This window comes from Pieris rapae, chromosome 1, assembly GCF_905147795.1.
Source record: "Pieris rapae chromosome 1, ilPieRapa1.1, whole genome shotgun sequence".
In the NCBI taxonomy this organism is placed as follows: domain Eukaryota; kingdom Metazoa; phylum Arthropoda; class Insecta; order Lepidoptera; family Pieridae; genus Pieris; species Pieris rapae.
Window position 1 is genome coordinate 5703917 of NC_059509.1, and position 12840 is coordinate 5716756.

Here is a 12840-nt window from a genome sequence, read left to right on the forward strand (position 1 = left end):
AATAATTTATTGTTATACACCTCTGAGTCATCTATGACAACATTTTTGAAAATAAAAGAAACAACATTATAAACCTTAATTTATATTCTTATATTTTACAATTAATTATTTTCTTAAATCTTCTGAAGATATTCCATACTTCTTTTTCAGTGTATCGATTTCCTCTTGTTTCTTATCAATATCCATACCCTTGAATGCTTTATTAGATCTGTAGTATAAGACAACCAAATATCTATTACATACATTAAACCCAGATAAATGGTCACATGCATTTTTTGCATCAAATATGTCTTCATAGACAACAAATGCTGTCCCTCTTGATTCTGGTGTGTTACCCCTAAAAGTATAAAAACACATAGTTTACACTTAAAATTTTATTTTATGAAATTTCGGGTTGGATCTTATATTCAATACCTTGAATTTGATTATACTGAGTATGTAGGAGTCTCGGGGGACCTTGATTCGAAAACCTCTGTGAGATTTGGAGTAATTTATGCTGCTTGAGTTGTAATTTAAGCTAATTAATTTTTTTTTTTCGATGTTTTGTGCAATATTAGAACAAGTTTACTTACACTCTTATTTGTCTTATAGCTCCATATTTTCCAAATATATCATACATTTCTTCAGCAGATATTTTATATGGAAGATTTCTAATATAAAGTATTCTATTAACTTCCGGAGGAAGTCGTACCTGTAAGAGAATGAATCGGTACAAAATTATATTTTATAACTTATTGTTGATTTGTAAGACTCATAGAAAAGCACCATTTTAAACTTACATTGGCTCTCCTTTGAAGAGCTAAAGCCATTCTTCACGTCTTAAATTTATTCGTTTCTAGACTCTCGTACACTATTTTAGTAGCACGTTATATAGAATCAAAAAGTATCATATAAATTAGCATCAAGCTTGGTTCACGGCTATTTACAATCTTGAACAACAATAATTTTTAATTCCAAGCATGCAATAAACTTGAACTGTCATAGAATAATTATCTGTCATAATAATAAAAAATCATAGTCAACAATATAGCTTAAATACGAAAAAAAGCACATCAAGTACAGATAATACTCTATAGAGGAAGGTAATCTATACAGATGTCTTTACAATAATATTTATGATAGGTTTTTGTTGAATAGCGACAAATATTAATTTAAAAAAAAGGAAGAGCTTTACACCCAATTGCATATTTCGGTGAAAGAGACAAATATGTTCCTGTTGATGGCACTTGCTACCTAATGGTACAAACTTTTCAAAAATAGTACATGCTTGGGGGTTCAGGGCTTAACAGTAGTTTAGGTAGAGAGTCAATAGGTACCTAATTTATATGAAAATGAGAGGGGGACTTTGTCAATGGTAACAGTTGTAATAACGCTTACATAACGAGTGTCTGACGTGACAATGTCTTATAATTCGACGGAGCCGGCTGCACGCACGAATAACATAACTCTAGCGGCGTTACCTCGCGACGCGTCGTTACGTCGCGGCGAGTTGTTACCTCTGATGCGTTCCATTTAAAGCTTGAAGTGCGTCTTTATTCGTACAAATAAATGTACCTACCTAACTTGATCAATTCAATTGTGATTTCCATTAACCTTCTTCTCCATATCCATACAAAATATCTACCAAACAAATAAAATCAAAATTTTCTTTAAAAAAATGCAACCATTTTATAAGTATCGTCTTATGACGTTGCACGTTCATCTATCGTCAGTAAACCGACTCTACAGACAACCGATTTTTTTACTTAACGCTTTTACTCAAGAGGATGAAAGTGAAAAAAGAGCAAAAAAAACCTATGGTTTTTATAAGAGGTGTCAATAGGAATGCATGCGATTTTCTGATGGAGATTTACAACTTTATAAGGATGGAAAGTATGATGACGATGATATAGAAATACGAGTACATGCTAAGAATACAGTAATTAATGGAGCATCTCTTGCACTTTGCAGTATATACATTGTTGAGTAAAATAATAGAAGTACTTAGAATAAATGTCATTAAAATATGAACATTAAGAAATATGTTTTCTATTTTAAACATATAAATAATAAATACATAATATTTTTTTATTATTTTATATATATTTATAATATATTACAATATAATATTAATATATTATCCTAGTAACATTTACGGTAAACAGTTTCTACTTAGTGTTATGATTTTTTTATAAAAATGTAATAACGAACAGCTTGGCGTAGGGTAATGTCTCCCACATTACCCTGGCGTCCGGAGGAGACTTTACCCAGGGCAATCTCTCCCGTAATAATATTTTTATTTTATTGCAGATAATCATCCAAAATGCCTTTCAAATATAGAAAATAAACAATATATAATAATAAGAAATGCTATATATACTATGACTATGTGTTGCTTTGTAATATTGAATTGATCGAAATACTTTACGCAATTATTTAATAGACATCTCCAAATTGACTAAAATAACTGTAGGTTTATGGAAGTCAGTTTAAAATATCTTTGTTATTTACGATCGTGGAAGAGAAAGCACTTGTTGACCGTGTTCAAAATAGTGTGGCTTAACCAGACAGGCGGCTGTAAAGCTGTGAATATGCAACAATCAATTCTAAAAAGGTTCCAGATTCCTGGACTTCCTATAACTGCGCAGGAAAATATTGGTTCAGAGTAATTAATGTCGAAAACCCCTGAGCTATGTTTGAGGACCTAGAAGCTACCAGTTTATCCAGATTAGCCAGCAATAATAGAAAAAAACCTTGCTGATTTTTTTGACAACCTCAAAGAAGTTAGAGAAAGATTCAAATTTATAAAGTCTAAGTATTTAAAAGCTATGAAGTCAAGTCTAATCAGCCGTATGAGAGCCGAATGTGTAGAATGGCAAATCCTGTCTGAAAAATTCAGCCCGCGAGACATTTTGAAAAAAAAAACAAATTAAAAAACGGGCGACACATTAAAAGGTTTCTACAAAAAAATCCTAGAAAAAGAGAACTTTCCGAAGCTTACAACATAATAGTAATAGCCTTTATTTCCAAAATTTAATTATAATAGATGATAAGTTTCATAGATTTTGAATTGAGAAAAAAATACACTAACATTTAGGAATAATCATTTGCTTATTAGGTTTTGGTTTGTCCACCGTTGGACATAGGCCTCCTCCAACCGGTTCCACTCATGTCTGTCGTGGGCCAGGCGCGGCCAGGTGACCCCGGCGACGGCGGTGATGTCATCCGCCCAGCGTCAGCGCGGGCATCCCAGGGGCCGTCTGAGGCGTTTGGCAGTGGGTACTTATAAATGTGGACAGTACTTTCCATTGATAAAACTCAATAAATCAGCATTTCTGATAAGACTGACTGACGATTATTTGGAAAATTCTTTACGTATTTACACGCTAAAGTTTGGCCCCTCAACATGTCAGAGCTTGCCTTGTATTAAGCCCTGGTTTTGGAGACTGAGATTCGGTAATAGAGTTACATTGTTGTTAATCTATTATGCGTATATCTTCATGCGTCGCATGTCTCGTATTCGACTGGGACACGTCTGCACCCCTGCTCATCTTACTAAGCTAAATATTAATGACAGCCCTACGTGCGATTGCGGGTATAACGAAGTGAAATCACATCAATTTTTTTAGGCGCGACCGGTCGGCTCTTCTCGAAGGTCTCATTTCCCTTTATCCATAGCCTGTTTACTTTCAACATTATACCACATGTATCGATATAAACTTGTAGCAGCTTTTATCTTAAGTAATGATATAAACATTTAGACAATATTCACGTTAATAAAAATACATGTAAATATATTTTCTTACACTCTTTTTTTAACTAGCTCTAGCTTTTACCGATTTCCCTGTTTTGACCCTGGGCCGCAATGCATATGGGCCATGAATAAAAAAATTTCTTTTACTTTTAATGAGCCTAAAAATTGTAGATTTAACTTGTATAATTACAATTTAATAAATTGTATTTATAATCTCTTCAGCGAACATACATTTTAATAATCTTTTCACACCTTTAAATCTAAATAAAATATTTATATATAATGTTGCAATTTTGATGCGAAGGACTAGTGTTTATAAATCGACACATGATTCCACTTTAAAAAATTGGGATTTTAATTAAAATTAGCGCTGGAAATTTTTCTAAAATAAAAAATTGGATATCAATAAAAAGTATATTTCATCAATTAAAATAATATAAATATGCAAATAAGACATTTCATAAATGCAATACTATTTTTAAATTTCCTTAAAAAAATAATCTTAGTAATTAAAAACCATTCTAGTTATAATTATATATTTTTAATATCTACCATAATTATGTAGGGCCAGAAAAAAATAATATGTGTTGACCTTGGTTGAATGTATGTACTCCTAAATCATTACTACTATAACTTAATCTTACATAATAAAAGATGCATTAAATTAATTAATACAGAAAAATTACCCAGACTATAAGTATAAAACTTAAATTAACACAATGTTTGTCATGAGTTATTTTAATTGTATGTTCTATGTAGTACATAACGGGTAACATGAAGTAAAAACTAAGGTCAAATTTCAACATAAAAGACAGACATGAAACATTACTTGATCTTTTGAATGATAACCAATACTAAAGTCGTCATTAAATAGCAAAACAAAATATTAATTAGAAACAGAGTAAAATATCTTGGCTAATAATATAAAAATAAGGCAAAAACTACCAAACAAATCAAATTTAGAAATTTAATATAAATTGGTCATGACTTTGATTACAAATTGGAATGCACATGGTAAAAATCACTTTACCTAGAGATTTTAAGTTATTACACCTTTATCTATACTAATATGGTGAATGAAAATACTAGAAAAATAGTTTATATACACTTGATACTACGAGTCGTACTGTTTCCCTTAAGAACTTATAACTGTTGTTATGAATGATATGTAAAGAAAACTTTTGAATATTAAGAAAAAAACAGTATTTAGTATTTACTTCTTACGCTCGCAATACATGTATACAAAGTATTTAGTTGGACTTATTTTATATACACAATGTACTAAGAACAATATTCTCATTCATACATTCCTAAAATCAATAATACTATTTGAAACATTATCCAGATCATAAAATGACAATAATTAAACGTATTTAATAAAAAGCAGCCATTAAAGGACAACAATTTAATTTTGTGTTAACTGTTGTGTGCATCTGTGCTATTTCACCAAGTCACAGTGTACAAAAAATACAAACTGAATTATTCAATATATTGCGTTCAATCACATCTAATAACAAGAGGGATTTCGGATACTCCATTTATTGACCATTAGACAATTTAATATCCTTCACAATGGTTACACCCATGGATGCACCGAGAACTTGAACAAGCACAGAAAGTGCTCATTACTTAGTTATTAAAGTTACTTAACTTATCTATACATGTATACAGCACTATTCGAAGTTGGAGTTGAACATGTTGATGTTGAGGTCTTCGAAGGTGGCCGTGCCGCTTTGATCGAGAATTTGCAACATTTCTGACAGCTCGTGTGGGGCGTGGGTACCTTCCGCACCCCCCGACCCCCCACCAGCCACGCCCGCCGCTGCACCCGCCCCGCCTTGCCATGCCCACATACCCGCTGAAATTATATTTATTTCAATGCAGGCATATAATATTTACAGATTTAATAATGAGGCTGTTTCAATAGGTTTTTATGAGTGGGTTTATTTATTATTAAGAGATAAAAATACATAAGACCGATCAAACCAATCTTTTTAGAGAAGACAAACTAAAAACATAATATTTAATTTTAAAACTTGATAGTTGTCCTTTAAAAAATATATTGTGAAACGCCAATGTTACATACAATGTAAGTAACAGACATCTCATACATTAAAGACGTAAACTGATGATCAAGGACACAGATTCATGTGAATAATATTGCCCGCTACAGTTGAAGGTTTACGTACCGTGCGTGGGATGCGGATGATGATTGTGGTGATAGTGCGCAGGAGGTAGGTAAGGGGGAGCCGCCGGAGGAGAGCGGGCAGGGCTACCCCCTGGCCCCGTCGCTGCTTCGGGCCCCGCATACGCGTAACTCTCGTTCTGCCCCGCTCCGCTTCCGCTGCCGCTCTGAAATAGAATTGATATTTATTTTATTACCTATTCCGTTTATTAACCAATCCATACGGAAACTAAAAACATGGTTGACATATTAGGTAAACAGTCAACATAAACATCGACACAACAAACAAATGATTAAAAACTTAACAGATTCGTTATGAATAGAGTCAATTTAATGAGGAACGTGACCTTACGCTTGGCCTAATAACGAGTGTTTATATTCTCACCGGTCTTAGCGTGGTCCATGTGGTGTGAGGTGGTGTGTTAGTGGGTCGATGTGGTGAATAGTCGGGCGCGTAGTGGGCGTACGCTCCTGCCACGGCCTCACCTGGAGACCTCGCGCTTACGCCGCCTGCAGTACCAGCCGCCGTACCACCTAGCAATTATGAATTAACTTAGAAAACAATCATTTTTGTATTGAACCTTCTGTGCCTGATATACATAGTCGACTTTATAGGTAGGTATTGCACTACATTTAAAAAAATCATGCATTGGCGTGCGCACCGGGATGCAAACGTACGACGCCATGGTTTCAAATCACGCACCTAGCCTGTAAGCCTCATTTTAACCAAAATTTATTTTAAAAAATTTGCCTTGTATAAAATCGTATAAAATTCGGATTTACACTTTACATAAAATTTAAGCAAAACCTGGAAGGTCGGGTTTTGAATAAACTTATTTTTATGATTTTTTTAGATAGACACGACATGGCAAGACAGGTGCATCTGAATATTTTTGATTTAATTTTAAAATTTGTAAAATGTTACACTGAATTTATCGTTAATTAATCGAATTAGTTAAACTCAAGTGTTAGTTCAACTCAAAACCCTATAAACCTATAGGGACATATACGTACTGTGCAGCGGGGCAGGCGCAGGCGCAGGTGGGGGTGCGTGATGGGCGTGGTGCATAGGCGGGGCCTGATATACGTCCCGCTGTCGCAAGTGGTAGTCGTAGCTCTCTTCTGACACGCTTTCGCCACCCGCACTGCCCAGGGAACGACTACGAATATAAATCTCAATTACCATTTCTAACGTGGTTTGGATAGCCTTGGTCCTGTCTGGATTGCATATTACAAGCAAGAATACCAAAACATTTATGAGACCATCTACTTAATAGAATTTCTATGATTTTTGTTCTCATATTAACGGAAGCACGTTCTTATGTCTGTCTTGATAGAAGAACGTCTGTTCGTTGTTTTATTGTGATTAATTTTTATGTTATCTAAAGCTTAATGTAAAGATCGTCAGCATTTACAAGACGCTTGTACATTGAATAAATGATAATAAGGTCAGAGATTTTTACCAGTTCTCATGTGTTCTACGCCCTTGATTTTAGAACTAAATGCATATTTGTTATTTACTGTTAATGTATCTTTGGTACTACTAATCATAAAAGACAAGGGTGTATAAACATAAAACAGTACATGTGTATAAATACCATTAATAGTATGCATATACTCACTTTGCCAATGTGTTTGTACACACGATGTATTCCACGTCATCGTTGTAAGGATTCAAAAAAGCGAAAGCAGATGTTCTTAACCACACCCATTCTCTGCTTTTAGTCCGAAACCGGTACATAAGAGAGATTATTTGGCCCTTTAATTTCAAAACTGAAAAAAAAATTACGTTAAAAAAAATTAAGATAAAAATAAAAAAAAATCACTTTAATTTAGTCATTAATTTAAACTACAAAAAGGTTCATTGCTTAGTATTAAGAGCACGGCATGCCTATACAATTACAATACGTACGAAAGAAACGATCACCGTTATTATTCCATTAGTAATTTTTTTTTCAAGTTTATTCACCTTGGTCAAAGTTATCCCTCATGTGTTGTTGGTCTTCCGGGTGGTAGAACTCATAGCATAATTTTCCCAAAAGGTCAGCCGGTGCATAGCCAATTACTTGTGCCGCACGTTGGTCCGCAAATGTAAATCGGCCCTCAACCGAATGACGCGATACAAACTCTACTCCGCCACTGCAGAGGCTGCCTTCAGCTGCGTTTGGTGTTGATGTCACCTATATTAAGATGTTTTAATAAACTTCATGTGGATACACTACGTATGGAGTTAGGTTAGACACAGCGTCGCAATAAAGGTAGGAACCACCGGGAGCTTGGATCTTGAAGTACTGTCGGATTATAATTTTTTTATGGCTGGATAAAGATACATTACAAGACAAATTTATAGCTACAGTTGCAGTTATTCAAATACAGAAACGTTTGACCTAAAAATCGGAAGTCGGACAATCTTCAGTCTATATCTGTATATGTTTAAAAAAAATACACAACACTAATTTTAATAAATGGATTAATTACTGTTCAGTTCTTAATATCCATTTTTTATTTGACATTTGATATGAAAGCAATACAACACCTGTAATCTCCCAATTGCCACCAAACAGCAATGAGACGCGTGAAGCTCATCGTCAACTGGCCGATCCATCTGCATACCTGGAAACAGATCTGATTTCCCAAAACGCATAAAATATTGAATTTATTGTTATCATACAAAAATTTATGAATAACAGTGCAAACAATCCAATACACAAACCTGTGGGCGGCCAATTTTTAATATAACCGGTGCAATGTACCACTGCGTAGTTGTGTCCGTCATGAGAGGGGCCGAGAGAGTTGCGCGCGCGCAGTCGACCCAAGTGCGCGCTTTCAGCTGTACCACCCACGCGCATACGGCAGATGAATCCGCGCCGCGAACCCATTACTTGCCGCATTGATGCTGTAATATACAAAAAGTATTGTAAGATACGGCCTTTTTCAATGAATTTACTTATTTACAGAAAGTTGAAAAAAGCTACTCCTTACTGATAAGTAATATGTGCTATAAATATATATTATTTAAACGTCTAAAATAATAAAAAAACATACACTGGTGACCTTCCTTTTTGACAGTTCCAGTTTTAAGATCCAATATGCGGCCAGTATTTTGTGGTTCTTGAGTGCTCAATTGTTCGCGAACTTTTTCAACGTCATCTGGGTGCACTTGGTCGTACAAACATGAAGAATACCATTCACCCTATGATATAAAAGGATAATTTTGGAACTTTTAGTTACTAGTTTAATAAATAAGTTCTTATATTTTTATAGTATTGTTTTATGTTCTTAATATTTGGTTTATAAAAACTCTCCTGCCCTAACAGACGACCCTAAATTGACAAAAGTAAATAAAATTTACAGACGAAACAACAAACATAAGAAATTAATTAGGGAAATCACATTATTAAAATACAAGAAATAACTTACTACTGTTGACTGACTTCATATGCACTGACAAAAACTTTTGACAGTTCACTCAACGAACAATGAAAAAGGTCTGATAACCTATGTACCTAATTCGTTAACTGAATTAATACACCATAAAATATATAATATCATACCTGTGAATAATTAAGTACAGGTGCTATACTATCGCTAACATATATGACACGACCTGTGTCGCAACTGACGACAAAGAGAAAGCCATCTGCTGCTTCTAGGATTAAGTGTTTCAGCTCTTGATCAGTCAAAAACGATGGCTTATAAGTACCATCAGTTGAGGTATTACCAGTACCTATAACAAAATAATCATTTTTAATTAAATAAATGGCAATGTACATCTTTGAAATCTTCAAATGAGAAATAAAATATAAAGACTATGAAAGCTTTCCCCTACTAACACGGGTCGAAAGTCGAGCTTATAGAATTGTTTTCAAAAAATGATTACATTTTATCCTTACCTCTCAATGCTTTCATATGCGCTACCGCCATACGCAGTATTGTCAACTTGTCTGGTTTCCGTGCTAGAGCCGAACATGTTGGAACCATATCAGATAGTTCCGTGATATAAGCCGTCATCTTGTTTCTTCTTCGCCGTTCAATCTCACAATGGTTCTCACGGCTGAAACAATAGATACATTAAATATCTGATAAATATGTAGTTTTACACTAAATACGTACATATTTCATCCTGGTGATTCGATTAAATATGTCTCCTAAATGCCTTGATGGTTTTTGTAATAATAAGAAAAATATAATACATGTTAATACGATAGTTAATGTTTCACAAAGTGTACGAATTAAAACATGCTACCTTACGAGCAAAATTGTATACTTGTCTTTTTAAACCATATAGATCGGCGATAATAACCATGACATAAAATTATCATAAGTACGAAAAAGTTAATATCGAAGTAAACTTCTTGCGTGATAAGACACGTTTTCAATCAAAACAATGATTGGGAACCAAATAATTTTTTAAATTGTTCTCATAGTGTAGCTTCTATACAACCATTGTATCACATTGATAGGTTTTTTTAACGTAATCGTAAGTTGCCTTGTAAGTAAAAACATACATAAGTTTGATTGTCTCTATATATAGTTTAACCTTCATGTCCTGTAAGTTGTAAATCTAATAAGAAACGTGAATTAAACTATAGTTTTTTCCTCTTATAAATTTAACTTAACTTTATAAAATACGATTTAATGAAATAAACAAAAAACTGTCCTTAATAAAAAAATGGGATTTATTAAAATTTCCAATATAAATTTCAAACTTTTTGTAACTTTCAATCAGAATACTAATCTAATGCATTTAGGCTAAAGAAATTATAAATTTTTAATGAGCAAAATGTACCTTGCAAATCTCTCCTTATCTGGAATATTATCCTCCTCCATCCTTGTGTATTTACCACCACTTGCGTCGTCGTCATCGGACCTGAGTATAAATCATGTTATTTTTTAATAAATATAGTAAGGTAAATATTGAACTGTTTGTATTTACCGCAAATTAAACAAATTTTATTCTTTAGTTTAAAAGTTATCATTTCACGCTTTTTGTAATTAAAAAAAATCGAATCCTTAAGAGAATTACAACAGTGTTTCCTGACAATAAAAATTGTTATTTAGTAGGTAGGTTTTTTTAAATATTTGAAAAATCCCCATAAGTTGTGTAACTTGTTTTGATTAATTCCTACTTAATTGTAGTTCTGTAGTTATACTGCAAGCACTTGTTTCTAATCTACAACTTTTGATAAGCTTTGTTTCCATCTTGTAAATAATGTATTTAACTTTAGTATATATGTTATAATGAGATTGTAGTTAAATATATTTATATATAACATTGAAGTAGGTAGAATTTTTGGTGTTCCAAATCAATTCAACTACACATGAACTACAATTCAATCAAAAATTAAATGAAGTTATACATTTTAATGATATTTAGTAAAAAAATAGGTTTGTGTTGTTATACTTAGACTCTGGTAGAAAAAATAAGTTGGAGGTGTTCCATTTAAGGTAAAGAGACACTTATCTTATATCATCAAATTAAGGGACACAATTCTAAATTGTTACCATTCTAACCTTAAACCTTTAACCATGAATATCTCCATAACCATGGGGTTTGCAGTTTGGGTAGACACGGGGGGTTGTTCTCTGTCCCCTCTCCCACCCAAAAAACCTCAAAAATCGACAGTCCATATCGGAAAGTTTAACGTTGATACGGATACTACTCAGGTATCAAGGTACCAACCCCTTCACTAGTTGATATGTGAAATGGTTAACATTGGAGATCAGTTATTTGTCAAATTTATTGTGTTATGGCGTGTTATTCGTCCATTTGTATGGATAAAATAAATAATTATATCTCATGAGCTGTAGGTTTCCACAACCTTATACTTTGCAAAACGCTTTGTTTTGGTGAGTACTATCTACAAAAAAATTTGAGCATTAAAATTGACGGTCCATATTGGAAAGTTTATCCAAAAAATACTCATCTGACTTCTAACAATTAACAATACACAACAAAGGGGTGAAATAAAATTTGGTAAATAGTTTAAATCTATTTCAAAGTTTTACTATTTACTTTAGACTACTCATTTTAGAACTATAAAATATAAAGACTTACCCAACACTACCAGCTCGACGTTTTTGTATTTCCTTTGCTGGGTCAACCCCTGCAGTAAAAAATAAAAAACATAATAAACACGTCTATTTTACTGACGGCAGCTCGTTCTCTTTATTATTAAAATATGTATTTTGAATTACAACAATATTAAAGTAAATCTTAATTCATGGTTTAAATAGGTCAGGTTTCAACTCAATAGCAAAATAATCACATATTTGCAATTAGACAAAAATAATCAAAGTAAGGATGTTCATATCACGGATGAAATTAAATTGAATATGCACACACCTACAGATAAAATCATCAAATCAGCATTTCAACGTTATAAATTTTTTAACAACGCGTCACGCGGATTCCGAGAGCCCTGAGCAACGTCAATACAATTTGTGATTTTAACTTGTAGTTAATGTTGTTTAAGAATACAATTTTTAGAGAAGGTTAATTAATTGTACAATACCTTAATACAAAAACTCTAAACAATAGTACACAAGATATTATCTGCAACAAGTAAATTAACATTCTAAACCAACCGGGGATTGTGGGAGCCACGGCAGACATGGGTCAATACACGCATCAGTCCACGTTTTATTAACTTTTTAGTTAATAATTTATCACCACTATCACTAATAAAATTCTTAAGTACAATAAACACACAGTTTTAGAATGTTTATCTAACAATTTTAACACAACACAAGCGCCATTTTCATTTTTCTTTCAGTATGACACACTGCACGAAAAACAAATCCATTGTGAATAGATCTCGAAAATTGGAATAGACTAAAGCACAGGGTTAGAGATTTCCCACAGATTATGAAGTCTGTGATTATGGTTTTTACTAAAATGTTTTAAATGTTAGAATATCCA

The 12840-nt window shown here is 33.1% G+C and overlaps 2 protein-coding genes across 3 annotated transcripts; both read right to left on the reverse strand.

Moving 5' to 3' along the window:
• Window positions 1–69: 69 nt before the first annotated feature.
• Window positions 70–997, reverse strand: LOC111003251 (splicing factor 3B subunit 6). Its single transcript, XM_022273659.2, has 3 exons — window positions 780–997; window positions 573–691; window positions 70–337 (listed from the first exon to the last, which is right to left on the reverse strand). The coding sequence occupies exons 1-3, from the start codon at window positions 807–809 to the stop codon at window positions 106–108; spliced, it is 381 nt and encodes a 126-aa protein (XP_022129351.1). The 5' UTR covers window positions 810–997; the 3' UTR covers window positions 70–105.
• A 3136-nt stretch (window positions 998–4133) lies between these two features.
• On the reverse strand, window positions 4134–12726 carry LOC111003249 (aryl hydrocarbon receptor nuclear translocator homolog). Of its 2 annotated transcripts, none has more exons than XM_045634688.1 (14): window positions 12507–12726; window positions 11977–12025; window positions 10708–10788; window positions 9812–9972; window positions 9473–9645; window positions 8964–9111; window positions 8632–8814; window positions 8455–8531; window positions 7888–8098; window positions 7541–7691; window positions 6933–7078; window positions 6304–6452; window positions 5923–6085; window positions 4134–5591 (listed from the first exon to the last, which is right to left on the reverse strand). In XM_045634688.1, exons 1-14 carry the CDS (start codon window positions 12532–12534, stop codon window positions 5407–5409), a joined length of 1905 nt encoding a protein of 634 aa, XP_045490644.1. In that variant the 5' UTR covers window positions 12535–12726; the 3' UTR covers window positions 4134–5406. The 2 variants fall into 2 exon arrangements, with proteins under 2 accessions (XP_045490644.1, XP_045490642.1); XM_045634686.1 differs by having other exon boundaries at window positions 8455–8543.
• Between the last annotated feature and the right edge of the window lie 114 nt (window positions 12727–12840).

Coding starts and splice junctions, on each gene's coding strand:
- LOC111003251 (XM_022273659.2), bottom strand. CDS start 809: ATGGCTTTAGCTCTTCAAAGGAGAGCCAAT. Junction 692..779: donor CTCTTCAAAGGAGAGCCAAT/GTAAGTTTAAAA, acceptor ATTCTCTTACAG/GTACGACTTCCTCCGGAAGT. Junction 338..572: donor GCTATAAGACAAATAAGAGT/GTAAGTAAACTT, acceptor TTATACTTTTAG/GGGTAACACACCAGAATCAA.
- LOC111003249 (XM_045634686.1), bottom strand. CDS start 12,534: ATGTCTGCCGTGGCTCCCACAATCCCCG. Junction 12,026..12,506: donor CGTGGCTCCCACAATCCCCG/GTTGGTTTAGAA, acceptor TTTTTACTGCAG/GGGTTGACCCAGCAAAGGAA. Junction 7,079..7,540: donor TGTACAAACACATTGGCAAA/GTGAGTATATGC, acceptor TTATATTCGTAG/TCGTTCCCTGGGCAGTGCGG.